The sequence below is a fragment of the Mandrillus leucophaeus genome, unplaced genomic scaffold (genome assembly GCF_000951045.1).
Source record: "Mandrillus leucophaeus isolate KB7577 unplaced genomic scaffold, Mleu.le_1.0 Scaffold231, whole genome shotgun sequence".
Taxonomy (NCBI): domain Eukaryota; kingdom Metazoa; phylum Chordata; class Mammalia; order Primates; family Cercopithecidae; genus Mandrillus; species Mandrillus leucophaeus.
Genome location: NW_012102377.1, coordinates 1,035,369 through 1,051,028, shown reverse-complemented (window position 1 = coordinate 1,051,028; position 15,660 = coordinate 1,035,369). Strand labels below are relative to the sequence as shown.

At 46.4% G+C, this 15,660-nt stretch overlaps 1 protein-coding gene across 3 annotated transcripts in view; it reads right to left on the bottom strand.

Annotated features, from left to right (window-relative positions):
* Positions 1 to 1,235: 1,235 nt before the first annotated feature.
* VPS8 (vacuolar protein sorting 8 homolog (S. cerevisiae)) overlaps positions 1,236 to 15,660 on the bottom strand; it is a 245,287-nt gene continuing 230,862 nt past the window's right edge. For 2 of the 3 annotated variants that reach the window (XM_011981866.1, XM_011981867.1), the window contains exons 47-48: positions 5,280 to 5,360; positions 1,239 to 1,977 (exon numbers count right to left, since the gene is read on the bottom strand). In XM_011981866.1, the coding sequence (XP_011837256.1) occupies positions 1,828 to 1,977; positions 5,280 to 5,360 (231 nt within the window). In that variant the 3' untranslated portion in view covers positions 1,239 to 1,827. Of the gene's footprint in view, positions 1,978 to 5,279; positions 5,361 to 15,660 lie in introns of all 3 variants that reach the window. The other variant, XM_011981868.1, reaches the window with a different exon arrangement.

Genomic DNA, 15,660 nt, shown 5'->3' with positions numbered 1-15,660 from the left:
GAGAATATCAAGTTCCTTTGGCCTTAATTTTAGGCTCAATGAGAAATCTTTTGATACATAACTTGGGGCAGGAAGCATCACTGGCTCTGGAATCACAGCTCCGAATTCCGCCTGCTCTGCTAGCTCTTCAGTATGATACCTTGGTGAAATTACTTATCACCTCTGAGCCTCAGCTTTCTCACCTGTAAACGGCTTGAGACTGTCATATAGCTGTGGCAGGCATCCAAACAGTGACGACTTAATGGTTTAACCACTTCCCTCAATTTTATATCCTGGCACCTTCATCAGGAAGCAGTACCCTTGTAGCCCAGGTCTTGGGAGAAGTTATATAATAAAAGCTAAGCTTGCATTTCTGGGGTATTTGCCATGTGCCTGAATGGCACACAGCAAACATTTACATGTATTGTTTCATCTTCATAACAGTTGTGTTTATAAAGAAACAGAGGATTAGAGAGGTTAACTGATTGTTGATCATAGGTAGTACATGGCAGAAACAAGATCTATTTTCTATTTAAGGGTTAAAAATTTGTATTGGCTAGGTGCAGTGGCTCATGCCTGTAATCCCAGCACTTTGGGAGGCCAAGGCAGGTGGATAATCTGAAATCAGGAATTTGAGCCCAGCCTGGCCAACATGGTGAAACCCTATCTCTACTAAAAATTAAAAAATTAGCTGGGCATGGTGGGTGGGTGTAATCCCAGCTACTCGGGAGGCTGAGGCAAGAGAATCACTTGAACCTGGGAGGCGGAGGTTGCAGTGAGCCGAGACAGCACCACTGCACTCCAGCCTGAGCAGCAAGCGTGAAATTGTCTCAAAAAATAAAATAAAATAATAAAAAAAAAATTGTATCTAGTTTATGTATCTATTTCCTGTGGGTTTGGTTAGTATCAGTCCATGAGAGCCTAATCATTCCAGTGCGCTGAGAAAAGGATCATCTGAGTATGTAAGGTGGAAACCTAGGTCTTCGGGTGTGGTGACCTCCTGTGGTGGTTAGTTCAATGATACATGAAGTCCCATAGCCAAAAACTGAGTTAAGTACTATTCTCGTTGGCAGCCCAGCCCCTGTCACAGGAGCATTTGGGTGGCTGGGCTGCTCTGAATAGAGCTGACGATGGAGCTGCTTATCTGAATTAAGGAGGGTTGTCATAGTCAGGATTCCTGACTTTGAGCTAATAAAATTGTGACAACAGGGCTCTAAATGTCCTCCATGACTTGACAGACTGAGCCAGCCAGCCAGGAGACCTGCAGAACTTAAACACAGAGCATTTATTTTTAGAAAGGGCAAGTCTTATACTCAAATAGGTTTTAACACGAACACATTAAAAGGGAGATGGCCCTGGCCCCCACAGTGTCTCTGCTCTCTCCAAGGCATGTTTCAGTTATACTGCAGCCTGGCCAGCCACTGTTCCCTGTAGAAGTTGAAGTTCCTCTGTATTATCCAGCAGCTGGAGGAGACGGAGTACAGCAGACTCTGGAATGCCATTTGTGTGAGTTCCATCTACTTTCTAGGCTTCAGGGGAAATGGAAAAAGTCCCAATAGGCAAAATGTGTTTCCTAAAAAGCTGGACAGAGGTATGTGACATTCCTTTGCTTAACAGGCAAAACAAAATCAACGAGTCTGGTGAACTGACGCCATGACAACAATGTGGAGAAGACTGGGAGTCTACGCTGGGAATGGTGCTGTGGACGCTCTGGGCACAGGATCCCAATTTGGAACCTCTTCTCAGAAGCGTGGGAGGCGGTGGAGGCCAAGCCCACCAGAGGCGGGGTCTCTCTCCAGTGGCCTTGGGATCATCTCTGGTTCTCCTGGGCTAGGCTCCACGGAGTCATCAATCCTCAGTCACAGGTGGGGGAATGAGCTGCAGCTGGAAGTTCTCATTCTGGAAGATGCTGTTGAAAGCAGGAGCACTCTGCGAGCCACTGAATGGCCTATAGCTCTCGCTGCTGCGATTCTGGGAGAGTTCCGTGAGAAGAGCCAGCTGCAAAGGAAGGACACACATCAGCTAAGGTTTGTGGGGAGCAGAGGGAAGAGAGGCTCCTGAATCCACTGCTTCAGGTACATGAGAGACGGTGCTATGTTGCAGGAATAGTAACACGCACGGTCTGGATCTTAGGTCCATATATCACAAACTAGCAGTGTGACTTTGGGGCCTTAATTTCCTCATTCAGTAATGAGACTGGACTGGTTCGCTCCCAAGGACACACAAACTGTGCTCTCCCTGGCACTGGAGAGCTCTCCCACCCTGGGCTGGCCCTGCGCTGAGGGCTCCTCCAGCTGCCCCTGCTGCCGCCCTTCTCTCCCTGTGGATGTGCCCTGTGCTGAGGAGCTTGTTCTCAGCTCTGCTCATTCCAGGCTCTCCACCTTGGTGCGCTCTCCTTGGGGGTGAATGACTAATTATGACCACTGACTCTGACCTCTCTTCTGCCAACTCAAACTCAGGGGCTCCAGAGTGGAACCCCTGGATTCTACCTTCTCCTTCAAGTGAGTCCTCCCTGCTCCCAGCTTCCTTATTCCCACCAATGACATTAGCAGTACCCTCGTTCTGTCAGTGGCTCAATTCTGGAAGACCTGTCGAGGAGGATAGAAGGGTAGGAGGAGATGCTAATGTCGGCCTGTTGGGATGCTAGCACTCTGCCCCTCGGGGGGACCATCCCTTTCACCTAAAGAGGCTTTCTGCAAAAGCAGGGAGCTGGCAGCCTGGCTCTTGAGGTACCCCTGAAGGCCAGAGGAGACAAGAATTCTATACCCAAGGTCCTTAGACTTCCTGACGATTAGGGTCTTTGCCTGTTGCTTCCCAGAACCTTGTGAGTTAACTTCCACCCCACAAGCCCAGGTCAATACGGTCCCTAATAACAGCAGTTGGGACCTGTGGGACGGGCCACCATGTCCCACTACCAATACTCTAAGGGACCCTGCGCAGGCTCACATGGAGGCCAGTGAAAGCCTGGCCCATGGAGAGCTCACAGCTGAGACAAGCGGGCCATCAGACTCCTCAGGGCAGCCCTGTCTGTGTCTACTAAACACGCCAGGAGTCCGAGGGGATGTCTAACAGCCTCTCGTGACTGCATCAAGTGTCTTTCCATGATAGGTACTTTGCTAGGTCCTTGACGTGTGTTATTTCTCATCCTTCACAACATACCTCTGGGGCAGAAACTCTGCGGCCTGAGAAGTGACTTGCCCTCGGTCACCAGCAGTGAGTACCGATGTGGGATTCACCCGCCAGGCACCATGTCTTTGAGGTGCCTCCGACCTCTGGCAAAGGGTTTTTCCCTCACAGGCAACGTTGGCACAAGCTCACATGTGTCCATGTGTCACTTCTGTGGAAAACTCAGTACCAGTGGCTGTGGTAACTGGGAAGACATCTAAAGGCCCCTAAGTTCTAAGCGTCAATTTATCACAAGTAATCCAGGTCCTGGCCAGAGACACATGTATGGTGTCATTTACAACTCAGTAACTCTGACTCAAGCTCTAACTGCAAGTTACTGAGCAGGCCCACTCAAGCAATACGCCAGGGGCCAAGAGATGTCCCTTGCTCTGTCCGAGTCCACTTTGTGCCACTTCCTTTCTTCCATAACCCTCTCAGTTGCCCATCAGCCTGCGACGTTCTCTGCAATGACTGTTATGTACGATGCCTTGAACAGAATGGGCAACAGATGCTCAACTCAATGCTTTCACATTCTGACACTGTGAGGTGGGAAGATCAATTGCAAAAAAATATATATATATATATTTCCCAGGAAAAGAGGTATTTTTGTGTTCTACTTTGGTAACTTTGTGATCTGGAAATCAATGAGCCCTAAATCAGAGTTCAACAGTTCGAAGCAGAAGAACCTCCTTGGAAGGCCCCAGAAACCCAACTCTTGGGGCAGAGCTTGGCTGAGGCTGGAAAGGGATGGGGTGAGGCCAGTTCAATAAAGCTGCTGGACTGCATCCAGGAGACCCCTGGAGAAGCTTCCTGGAGTAACAACCTCTGCCCAGACCAACTCTCAAAGAAGGAACACCACTTTTTTCTCTGGCTGCCAAGTAACCTAGTAGGTTCTGCCTAAGAATGGGGAGTGCATGAAGGGGGCCCAGGTAGAGAAGCAGAGGACACAGCAGTTTGCACAAGCTTGAGATAAGCTCAGAAACAAATGGGACCAGCTAGAATTGAGGTGTGATCTGGGGAGTGGAGAAGATGCTAGGGTTTGGACTCATTCTTTAGGTGGTGGAGATCCAGAATGTGTCGTAAACAAGGGTATGACACATTTGGGTTTAGAAAGGGTGGCCAGGCAGCAGCATGGAGAAGGGACAGAAGGGTTTCTAGCCAATCAGAAGACCTGCAGTGGCCTCCGTGAGTGATGAGGCGGCCCCACTGGGGGTAGTGGCAAAAGGGGATTAGTAGAGAAGATCCCACAGGATGTCCCCAGTTGGGTGGAAGGAAGGGTAGGGGTGAGCCTAGTGCTGTCAGGTCTCTGCTCTGGGTGGCTGGAAGACAGAGGTGTCGTTCCTGAGGCAGGCACCAGGTGCAAAGAACAGGTCGAGAAAGCGATGAGTATGCTTCTGAAGTGCCTGGGGGACACCTGGTCTGATGTGGTGGCAGCGACTGCTAGAAGCCCTCCAGTCTGTGCTCTTCTTCCCCAGTTAGAGTAGACCAAGAATTGTAGCCTGAGGTCTTTTGGAATAAAATTCAATTTTCCCAGTCATTGCAGTGAGGCATGGTCATGGGTCTAAATTCTAGAGAGTGGAGATAAGTGGAAGCAACCAGGTTGAACCACAGAAGTTTAAGTCACGTGCTAAGGAAGGCAGAGCACAAGACACACGAAAGCTGGAGGGAGGTGCGTGGATGTGCCCTGGCTGGCTGCAGTTACACTTCTCTCTTGCTTAAACCACTACTACTTTGCATTTGTCTTTCATGGCCAAAACTAATTCAACCAATGCAGATGCCCAGGAGGGTCTAGGGCTTCGGACAGATTGGGCACCTATCCATATCCTAAGCAAAGCCCTCCTGGGATCAGCCTTCTGGCCTGCTCTCTCTGGAGGGAGGTCAAACACAGAAGCCCTTCTGTGTCCTCACAGGTCATGGTAGGTAAGGGACAGACAGCTTTCTACTTCCTTTGCTCTCTTTGCCAAGCTCGGAGTGCTCCCTGGGGCCAGGGTCTGTTGTCCATGTAGCCATAACAGGGATGCCAGGGCACCTTCCAGGTTAGGAGGAGGCTAGAAGGAGGTTCCAAGACACTGCCTTTCTAAAGCAGTAAATTATAAATAGGGAAATGAAAATATAAACAACCACACAAACATTACCCTGGAGCTTCCTCGGTAGAGACGGCAAAGCTGATCAAATGCTTGGATTTGCTGTGGATCCAGAACAGGTTCTGAGGTTCCCTGAAGAATAAAAACTGATACGATTAACAACATCATGTGGCTAGGCAGCCTCTGAATGTGCTCTACACGATGCTGAAGCAGAATATGGTGCTTCCTTCATTCTTCTGAAAACAATCCATGCTACCAGCAATTAGTGACATATATGCTGAACATGAGTTAGAATTGGCACGTCCCCTAAGAACTCTCCTTGGTGTGTGGCTGCAGGTTGACCTGTCTGTGGACCCTTTTCCCAAAGGAGTCGCCAAATGTCCCGTATGTACAGGTTCCTTTCAGGTTTCTTGATCCCTCTTTGGCATCACTATGCAGAGCTAGTTAGTTCCTTCCAGCCTTGCATTCCCATGTCCATCACTTCACATGGCCAGCAAAGATACCCCTTTTCTCTGTCTTGGTAACAGGAGATGCACTGTCATTTAAAAATCTCATCCTCTCCCTGTTTCATTATAAAGCTGGTAGCCACCTATGGGGTTGCAAGATTCATCTGCTGCTTTTGGGAAAAGGGCCGGTCCAGCCTGCTCTTACAGCAGCCTTGTTTTGTTCCACCTGTTACTGTGGTGGGACCTGCCAAACTGCGGTTTTTCTCTCAGTGGACCTGATCCAACTCACATGCAGAGAGAAGAAATGGAATCCTGGGGGAGGCGGCCATAGGTTTTGGAGTCAGAGGAGAATCTGGATACTAGTTCTGACAGTAACCTGCTATGTAACTTTAGGCAAGTCACCTCACTTCTCTAAACCTCAGCTGCCTCGCCTGTGGGAAGGAAGGGGTAATGCTTACCTTTTGAGATTACCAAAAATTAAATGAGATATATATTTAAAGTGTCGCCTGCCTAGTACCAGGAGAGGGTTCAGTACACACTAGCTTTTCTTACAATTCAGAGATACCCATAGGTAAAAGTTGATTTCAGAAGCATTTTTGTTTATGTATAAGATTAATTGAAAGACGTTTTTCTTTGCCCTATATTATGAACCTGTCCCAAGCGTCTGCACTGTACAGGTTGGTGGGTAAGAGCCTGCACTCCAGAGTTCATCAGCCTAAGCCCAAACCCTGGCTTTAACAATTATGAGCAGCACAATCTTAGGCAAGGTCTCTGAGGTGGGTACTTTTTGCTTGCTTGTTTGTTTTTGCTCACATGGGGATAATGACTATAGCTATACCACATAAAGTGGCTATGAAGATTCAAGAAGGTAATGCACGCAGAACACATAGTAGATGCATGGGACTCTGCAGGTTCTCACTGAGCACTACTAACTAGAGAGCACAGGAAGGCCCACAGGTACCACGCACAGGGCCGGTCTCCAGGGGACAACGTCATGTGGCCCTTGTCCTGATGTGGCTACAGAAACAGAAAGGAAGGGGGCATCAGAGCATCATGCACAGGCAAAACTGGGTAATGAAGGAGGCTGGGGGATGTGCAGGAGTGGGTATGCGGAGCGTGAGAGGGAAAACTTCATGGAAATGAGAGCTGCTACGGTCAGCTCCCTGTCTGTCTTGCTCACCAGTGCCCAGTACTGTGCTTGCACAGAGTAGCCACAGAGTCATCATCTGCTGATCAAATGAAGGGATGGGAGGGCTGACATGCAGATTTCTGATTTCTTACTATTTATCACTGGAGTTGTGACCAACCCTCTGCCATGCAGTAAGAACACAGGGCAGGGCTTCTGACACACTTGGGCTCAATCTGGACTCTGCCCAAGACTAGGTGAGTGGCTTTAGGCAAGGAATTTAGCTTCTCTCAGTCTCAGTTTCTTTATCTATGAAACTCTACTTTGCAGAATTGTTGTGAAAATTAGACATCATATATGGGCTTAGCATCTATTTGATGCTCAATCAATGGCAGTAATTACCGTGATTGTGTTGTTTATACTCCCAGAGAGAAGTGCCCCCTAGAAAGAACAGTGGGATGAAATCAGGAAACATGGGCTCCAATCCTGTTACCTGCTCCCTGTATAACCTGAGGAGGTCACATCTCTCCTCTGAGTCTATGTTCCAACTGATTAAAGGGCAATGCCACCCCGGCCACACTCCACCATCCAGGGAAGACGTGGGCACCACGAGATTAACAGGCATTTAGGGCATGGAAAGTTCAAGAAAATTAGTAATGTATACTGAGCCTAATCATGGCTTTTATCTTTTATTGCATATTCGGAAGCAAATTAGGGGTAATGTCACAAAGACACATGGCAGCCCTGAAGAGAAATAACAGTTTCCATCTACAGATGCCAAATTAGGGTCAGACAAAAAATAAAGGAGGAGCAACTAAATATGAACATAATCTCTGTTCACATCTAAAAACATAAAAGTATTCTCAGACCACTAAATCCCCCAGGATAAAACTGGTTAGGAGTGATTTTCCAATTGGAAAGACAGAAAAATGCATTTGCTGCTGTCTGTTAGAGCAAATTTCTTTCTTTCCATGTAACAAAGTCCAGTGTTAAGAGCTAAAAATTAAACTGTAGCGAGTGTGAGAGGAAGAAACAGTGGCCACCCTGGAAATGACCTTGTAGTACTCAGCATTAAAGTAAATCCAGTGGAAAGCGAGGTCCTGATGGTCTCTGAGAGCCCAGGGAGGGGTGTTGGGTTAACACGGCTGCCAGCACAGTGCGAAGCTCAGTGACTCACAGAGGTGAAAGTGGGAGCAGTAACCATATCCGCTAGAAGGAAGAAAACAAACCGGGGCTCTCAGGATCCACAGACCTCTTTTTTTCTTTTTTTTTGAGACAGAGTCTTGCTCTGTCGCCCAGGCTAGAGTGCAGAGACATGATCTCAGCTCACTGCAACCTCAGCCTCCCAGGTTCAAGCGATTCTCCTACCTCAGCCTCCTCAGTAGCTGGGATTACAGGTGCGCACCACCACGCCTGGCTATTTTTTCTATTTTTAGTAGAGATGGGGTTTCACCATGTTGGTCAGGCTGGTCTTGAATTCCTGACCTCAGGTGGTCCATACGCCTCGGCCTCCCAAAGTGCTGGGATTACAGGCATGAGCCACTGTGCCTGGCCACAGACCTCTTAACAAACGTATCAAGCTCTGATATAGGAAAACAACCATGATCCACTGCCACCTTACAGACCAAGTTCTCAAGAACAGGGCTGATTCTACTCCTAGGGATATTGGACACGAAGCCTTCCAAATCATACTCGAAGACACAGACTGTCACAGAAGTCTGAGCTCTGCTTGTTCATTTCTTACTCTCTACAACTACTAAGATCCTGAAATCAAAACCCTAACATTTCCTTTCCTAATTATCTTTCCACACTAACACATGAGAGGATCAAATCATTGAGAGAGACACGGGCCACTCTGTATAATTCATAACACAATCATGTCTTTTCGGTATTCTAGAAGCCTCCTACAGGCGCTTCTGTAATTTTCTGGTGGCAATGAAGGTGGAGATGAAGTAGAACGAGTGGAATGAGAAGCATATTTCCCCCTTTTCTCCCTGTATGCCCTCCACCTCACTTTCAAATCTTTCCCTATATCTGTTATAGCCTCAGCCAGTCTTTTGCCACCACTTAAGCTGTTTCACACTGGAGGTCCTTAATATTTAAAAATTTTGCCTAAATCAAAGTTTGGCTTCAGAGATAAAGGAAAAGCCACATACATACCTCCTTCCCCTCTGCAAACAGGAAATACTTTTTCTAAATTCCCACCCACAACACAGTTTGCTCTCAGATTGAACCTGACTCCTCATAGCCCCTCATTCTCTAATGCCTCAAAACTCTCAGTAGGTCACAGCTAATAATGAATTAGGTAATGAAATAATACGACAGGCAGACTAGCTGCTAAGCTGCCTAGAGAGAGGAGGGGAAAATGTGGCAGAACGTCTCTGCAGGAGATTCTTTTATAGTGGTCATGACCCTAGAATGACCAGCTCTAGGGGAGGTGAGTGCTTGAGGCCACAGAGACAGACTGAAAGGCTAACTGAAAAATAACCTTAAAAACCCAAGCCCTTCAATACCACAATTAAAAAGAAACAACATGGTGACCGTTCACAGCACAGGGAAAAACGCTGGTTTACGTTTTCTCAGATGCGACACAGAGGAACAATCCTCCCTCCCCGCTGCAGCAGCTCGCTTTATCGATCGTGTAATGACCATGTGCCAGCCACTGTCACAAGTACTGCGCGTGGATCATCTCATTTAATCATCTCAAAAACCCTACGAGGTAGGTACTTTTCTTATTGTTATTTTACAGGTGAAGAAACTCAGGTCCTGGGATTCAGTGATATGCCAGGTCACTCTGGCTGGTGGCGGAGCCCAGATCTGAATTGGGACAGCCCGGTTCCAGAGGTGCCTTTCATCTGCCATTCTCTCGGTAGCGGTCTGAAAGAAGCCTGAGGAAAGTCACTTTTTCTTTTTTTTTTTGACATGGAATTTCACTCTTGTTGCCTAGGCTGGAGTGCTGTGGCACGATCTCGGTTCACTGCAACCTCTGCCTCCCAGGTTCAAGTGATTCTCCTGTCTCAGCCTCCCAAGTAGCTGGGATTACAGGCACATGCCACCATGCCCAGCTAATTTTTGTATTTTTAGGACAGACGAGGTTTCATCATATTAGTCAGGCTGGTCTTGAACTCCTGACCTCAGGTGATCCGCCTGCCTCAGCCTTCCAAAGTGCTGCCATTACAGGCGTGAGCCACCATGCCCAGCCGACTAAGTCACTTTCAAGGGCCCCAAAAGGTTATGTGAGGAGCAGTGTAGGACTCGCCTGGATCAATCTGCTTAATCAAGCTCCTGTGAAACTGATGGACACCTGCCCTCCTTCTGGGGATCCTTCACGATTCTGCTTTCATTTCAAAACTCATCCCATCATTCTATAAAGTATAAACAAAAGACCCAGGAGAGAGGAGAGAGCAGCTAATGGAAATAAATATAGCTAGCTATTAGTGTTCTGCTTAAAAATGACTTTGGAAGCCTAGACCAAAGCCCAGTGTTAAGAACTAAGCTTCGTTCTCCAGTGAGACACTTCACATACAACGTAATGACAGTTTTGGGTACACACTAGGCATTCACGAATGCCTCTGCCATCACAGAAAAAAAGTCTGAACTTGGCTCTGACACTAATTAGTTGTGTTGATATTCCTCATATCAGTTATCTCAACTACAAACGGGGAAAATCTCTGCACAGCCTACCTTACAAGGCTCTTTCTTGTGAGGAAAGGGCTGGGAAGGGAAATGGAGAAAGCTCATTTCCTGTTGTCCATTAGTCTCTGGCCTTCTGCTAGCTACTTTTATGTTTAATGTGTACATTAGCCCATTGAAGGAGAAATTATTTTCTCTAATTTACCTGTGAGGAAACGGAAGTTTAGACATATTAAAATACAGCTTGTAAGAGACAGGGTAACTCTTGATAACGGGTCTAACCCTAAAGCCCACTATGACATGTTAGTGACAAACATAAGGTGCTCTGAATGTATACAGTTTCATGGGCTTCTCGTGGACACCCTGGGCTGCCTGGTCTGTGTCTGTAGGGGCTGATGCTGAATCTGCCCGAGTGCCTACCGGGATCCTTTGTGGTGCCATCATAAGGTTATCACTAGGTGAAGGCTGTGTCATTAGATAAGGAAACCTAAGTATCTTCTGTTTGGTGTTGGTCACCTGTTTTGCTCCCTCACAAAAGAAAATGTCCCCCAATTGGTTTAAAGTCTTTGAAACCCATATGCTGTTCCTGCAGACTTGGCTACTCCTTGCCCAACCTGCTTTGAAAGGCAACAGCTTGGGGGAAAATCTGTGGCGACAAAAGCTGATCATCTCATTATACATTAAAAAAAAAATGGATTAAAAAAATGTAGAATACAGTTTGAATTCTTAGATAACTAATGTAGCTCCTTGGTCAAATTCATGACAGCCTTCCTGTTTTCTTGACAGGGTTGGAAAGGGTTGGCCATCTCAATGTATCTGCCTCACAGGCAGGGGAAGCTCAAATTCCCAAACATTAAAAAATCACAGCTGGATTCTGCCACTCACAATGTAGCAGAGGTATTTTCCCGAGTCATCATTATCCCGAGATGCCAGGACAGAGAGCAGCACCGTTACAAACAGGCATGAAAATGACAGCACAGGGACACAGATGGATGACAGTGAGACTGACCCCCTTTCCGGGGCCACTGTCCTGCGCAAACCTGGAGTCTTGCCACACAGCATACTGTGGCCATTCCATAATTACATATTCTTTTGTCAGTACAGGAAGATCTTTAAAAAATCCAGAAAGATTACTGTTACAGGGCATGTACTAGGGAAAGGGATACTCTGGGGATCTGCCCTAGCAGAACTTCAAAATAAGCCTCAAAAATATGTGGCTGATTTAATAGTAATTAATAGCTTGCCAGAGAAAAACCTCAAAAGTCTCTGAAGGAAGACAACACAATCCAGATGCTTGACAACACAGAGCAGGGGCTCTCTTTTAAGGAGGTGTTATTATGCCTTGAATAATACCCACCATCAGTTGATATTTCATGGAAAACCAGGGAGCAAAATTTCAATATTATGATGGAAGAAATGTAAATTCTAACCAGAACACACCTAGAATATTTGTAGAAAACAACAAAACATAAAAGTCCCAAGGCAGTGACTTGTCAGCCACAGCAGAGACTGCGCTAAGCCCCTGCCTACATTCCACGTTCATCTCCTCCTCCTTCCCTTCTGCGTTAGCCAATGGAGATCCCCAGTTTCCCGAACACACCCAATCCAATGTTTGATACTATATGAAGACGTGGGAGCTTTCAGGGTGGCACAATTGATTTGGGACAGAGGTCCAGGCAGAAGGCTATGCTCTGCAGTGACAGAAAACATCACACACATTAGAGCAGTACAATCTATGAAGCCCTGTTCAAATCCCATGACCTTTACAAATGGCTGATAATTCAGCACAGCACAATTAAGAACGGCCTCCTGACTTGTTTTAATGCACAGTGACAGGCTGCTAGTGGCTCTGTCACACATACTGAAGAGAAAGAAGATAACTACCATGTATTGTGGGAAGTGCCTAAAAGCTTCATCAGGAAACATGTTGGAGGGGAAAGGCCCATTTGTAACTCGATCAATAATCTCAACGTCCAAGAAGATGGTAGCCATGAGCGAACTCCTGTTTTGCTGAGGGAGTTCCCTTCCATATAGAAAGGGCATACGATAGTATAGAGAACTACTGGCACCGAGACGGTCTCACACACAGCCCCATAATAAGACACACATATGACAATCTGAGTGGGAACAGACAACTACTCAAGCAGAAGTGTCATATTAAGAAGTGCAAAACCCACAGCCATTAACTCTCAGCTGCATTAGCATGGGAGCTAATAAATGATGTTAGCTAAGTCTCTGATGATGAGCTGTAAGGCTCTATCCTTGGCTTTTTTTTTTCCCTTTGAGATGGAGTTTTGCTGTTGTTGACCAGGCTAGAGTGCAATGGCATGACCTCGGCTCACTGCAACCTCCGCCTCCCAGGTTCAAATGATTCTCCTACCTCAGCCTCCCGAATAGCTGGGATTACCGATGCATGCCACCATGTCCAGCTAATTTTTTGTGTTTTTCAGTATACACAGGGTTTCACCATGTTGGCCAGGCTCGTCTCAAACTCTGACCTCGGGTGTTCCGCCCGCCTCGGCCTCCCAAAGTGCTGGGATTACAGGTGTGAGCCACCGCGCCCGACCAACCTTGGCTTTTTTATATAGAAATATTTTATCAATGGCTTAAAGGGAAAAGAACCCTATCCTTGGGAGGAAAAAATGATTCCCAAGGGTCAGAAACTGAAACAATATAAGCAATGCCTGGCACTTGGCTCCAGAAACCAAGGGTATATGCATCAGTAGCATGTGTGAACAGAATTGGGAGTTTGATATCAGTATGTTAATTGTTAATCAACCATGCAAAGTGGCTGCTAAAAAAGTTAATGTGCTTTTGGTTCCCATTTACAGAAACAGATTCCAGAGTAAGGAAGATGATGACGTCATTTTGTTCTAAAATGACCTCACCTGAAGTACAATGGTAATACTCAAGATGTGGTATGATAGCGTGGAGAAGATAGAGGAAATGGATTGTGGATGTTCTGCCTGGACAAGGGACCACCAAGGGCTGGAGATTGAGGACCTCAGCTACATGAAGGACTGGAAAGGCTGCACTGTAACAGAAGGATTAAGCTGTTTTTGGTAGGTCCCAGGGGAAGGACCAGGATCAATTGGCTTCACCTACTCCAAGGAAGAATTATCTTAGTTACCGCTTCCAAAGATGGAATATCCTGCCCTAAGAAGGTGGTTTTCAAGCAGAGGCAGAACACTGCTTGTTCCAATGGATGAGGAGAGAGGCTATTTCTAGCATGACAGCCTGAGGAGCTCTGCTGTAGTCTGGATGTTGTTCCCTTCAACCCTTGTATTGAGATTGGAGCTCCAATGTTGGAGGGGCCTAATGGAGGTGTTTGTGCTATGGAGGTGGATCCCTCATGAATAGATTAGTGCCTTCCCTGAGGGTGGGAGGTGAGTGATTTCTCACTCTATTAGTTCCCATGAGAGGTGGTTGTTTAAAAGAGCCTGGTACTTCCTTCCCCTCCCTCTCCCGGTGCTCCTCTTGTGTTGCTGAAACAATGCCCCAAAGAGTTAAAAACAATCCACGACTAACAGAAATTCTTGAGTTTGCAACATAGCAGATAAGGAACAATTTGCTAAAATGCTAAAACTTCCTCTGCTTGTGAGATTAAAAAACGGTTGAAATTGGCTGGAAGCAACATGGCTGACTGCAGTTTGTACGGAATGAGCTCACCGATGTCACAGCCCAATTTCTACTGCGTATTTCACACTAATTCTTCCCAAACTTGCACTTGAGACCCATGAGGTAGCATGCAGAGATAAACAAACACGCATCCCTGAGGACTTTCCAGACCTTCTCTTTTCTACTAATCACCTGCTGATCCCAGAATCTACCGCTTGAACCTTTACTAATAAAATTACTGCCTTAGAGCCAGCATAGGGAGACAGATTTGAGCTGGACTCCTGTCTTCTTGTTAGTCAATTTATAATAAAAAGCAGTTCTTTTCTAAAAACAAAAACAAAAGCAAAAACAAAAAACACCCACAGTGTCATAGTGTTGGCTTCTAACGTATCAGGCCAGCAATGCCCCTTTTTCTTGGTAACAATGTGATCTCTGGACATGTTGGCTCCCCTTTGCCTTCTGCTTTGAGTGGAGGCAGCATGAGGCTCCCACCAGAAGCAGATGCTCGTACATGCTGCTTGTATAGCCTACAGAACCATGAGCAAAATAAACCTATTTTCTTTATAAATTACCCAGCTGTGGGTATTCCTTTATAGCAATACAAGTGAATTAAGATAAACTCCAAATAAAAACTGGTGAAAACTATAAAACAAAAACTCCAAGCATTTAAAGACCAAATGAAGAAACTATCCTCCCTACACTATGAAAATTTGGTAAGAAAGATGACTATGGTTTCTGAACCGACTGCTCCCTTCCCCACCTTCACAACTCAGCAAGACAGAACTCCACACTACTGCAGCCAAGAACAGCAGGCTCTCTTTATCCCAAGATCACAGTTGGAAGGCTTTCTTCCCAGTAGGAGCAGGACTTTGGTATTTTTCATCCTGCCATCAGCTACGTGTTGCTGGAGCTAAGTCCTAGGTGAGTAGAGTCAAGAGGTAATGGGGGTTCCCTTCTTCTGGAAGCCTCTACTCATGGAATGGAAGCTCTACCTTGGAGGCTGTGCACTGAAAATCTTTGGTCTCTGATCACCCTTGCCCTGGCTTATGAGTCTGGGAGAGGCAGGCCAGGAGGCTGCTTAGGCTTTCACCTTAGGCTCCTGTCCCTCCCCGCTTCCAACAGCATTCAACTAGTAGACCAGGGGATGACAGTCAGCGAAAAGCTTGCCATTGTGCCTACCCCCAGCTCCAGAGCCCCAGCTCAGAGATTTTTCCTTGGGAAAAAAGTAGATCCTAAAATAAATAACTCCTAATCTTTTCCCAGAGGAACTGACTTCACTTGATACTGAATATAGAGAATTTCAGTCCTAAGTGTGTTCTTAAGAACAGTGGAGGGGGGCACGCCCAAGATGGCAGAATAGGAACAGATCCAAAAAAAAAGAGAATTTTAGACCAATATCCCTGATGAACATCGATGCAAAAATCCTCAAGAAAATACTGGCAAACCGAATCCAACAGCACATCAAAAAGCTTATCCACCATGATCAAGTGGGCTTCATCCCTGGGATGCAAGGCTGGTTCAACATAAGCAAATCAATAAACGTAATCCAGCATATAAACAGAACCAAAGACAAGAACCACATGATTACCTCAATAGATGCAGAAAAGGC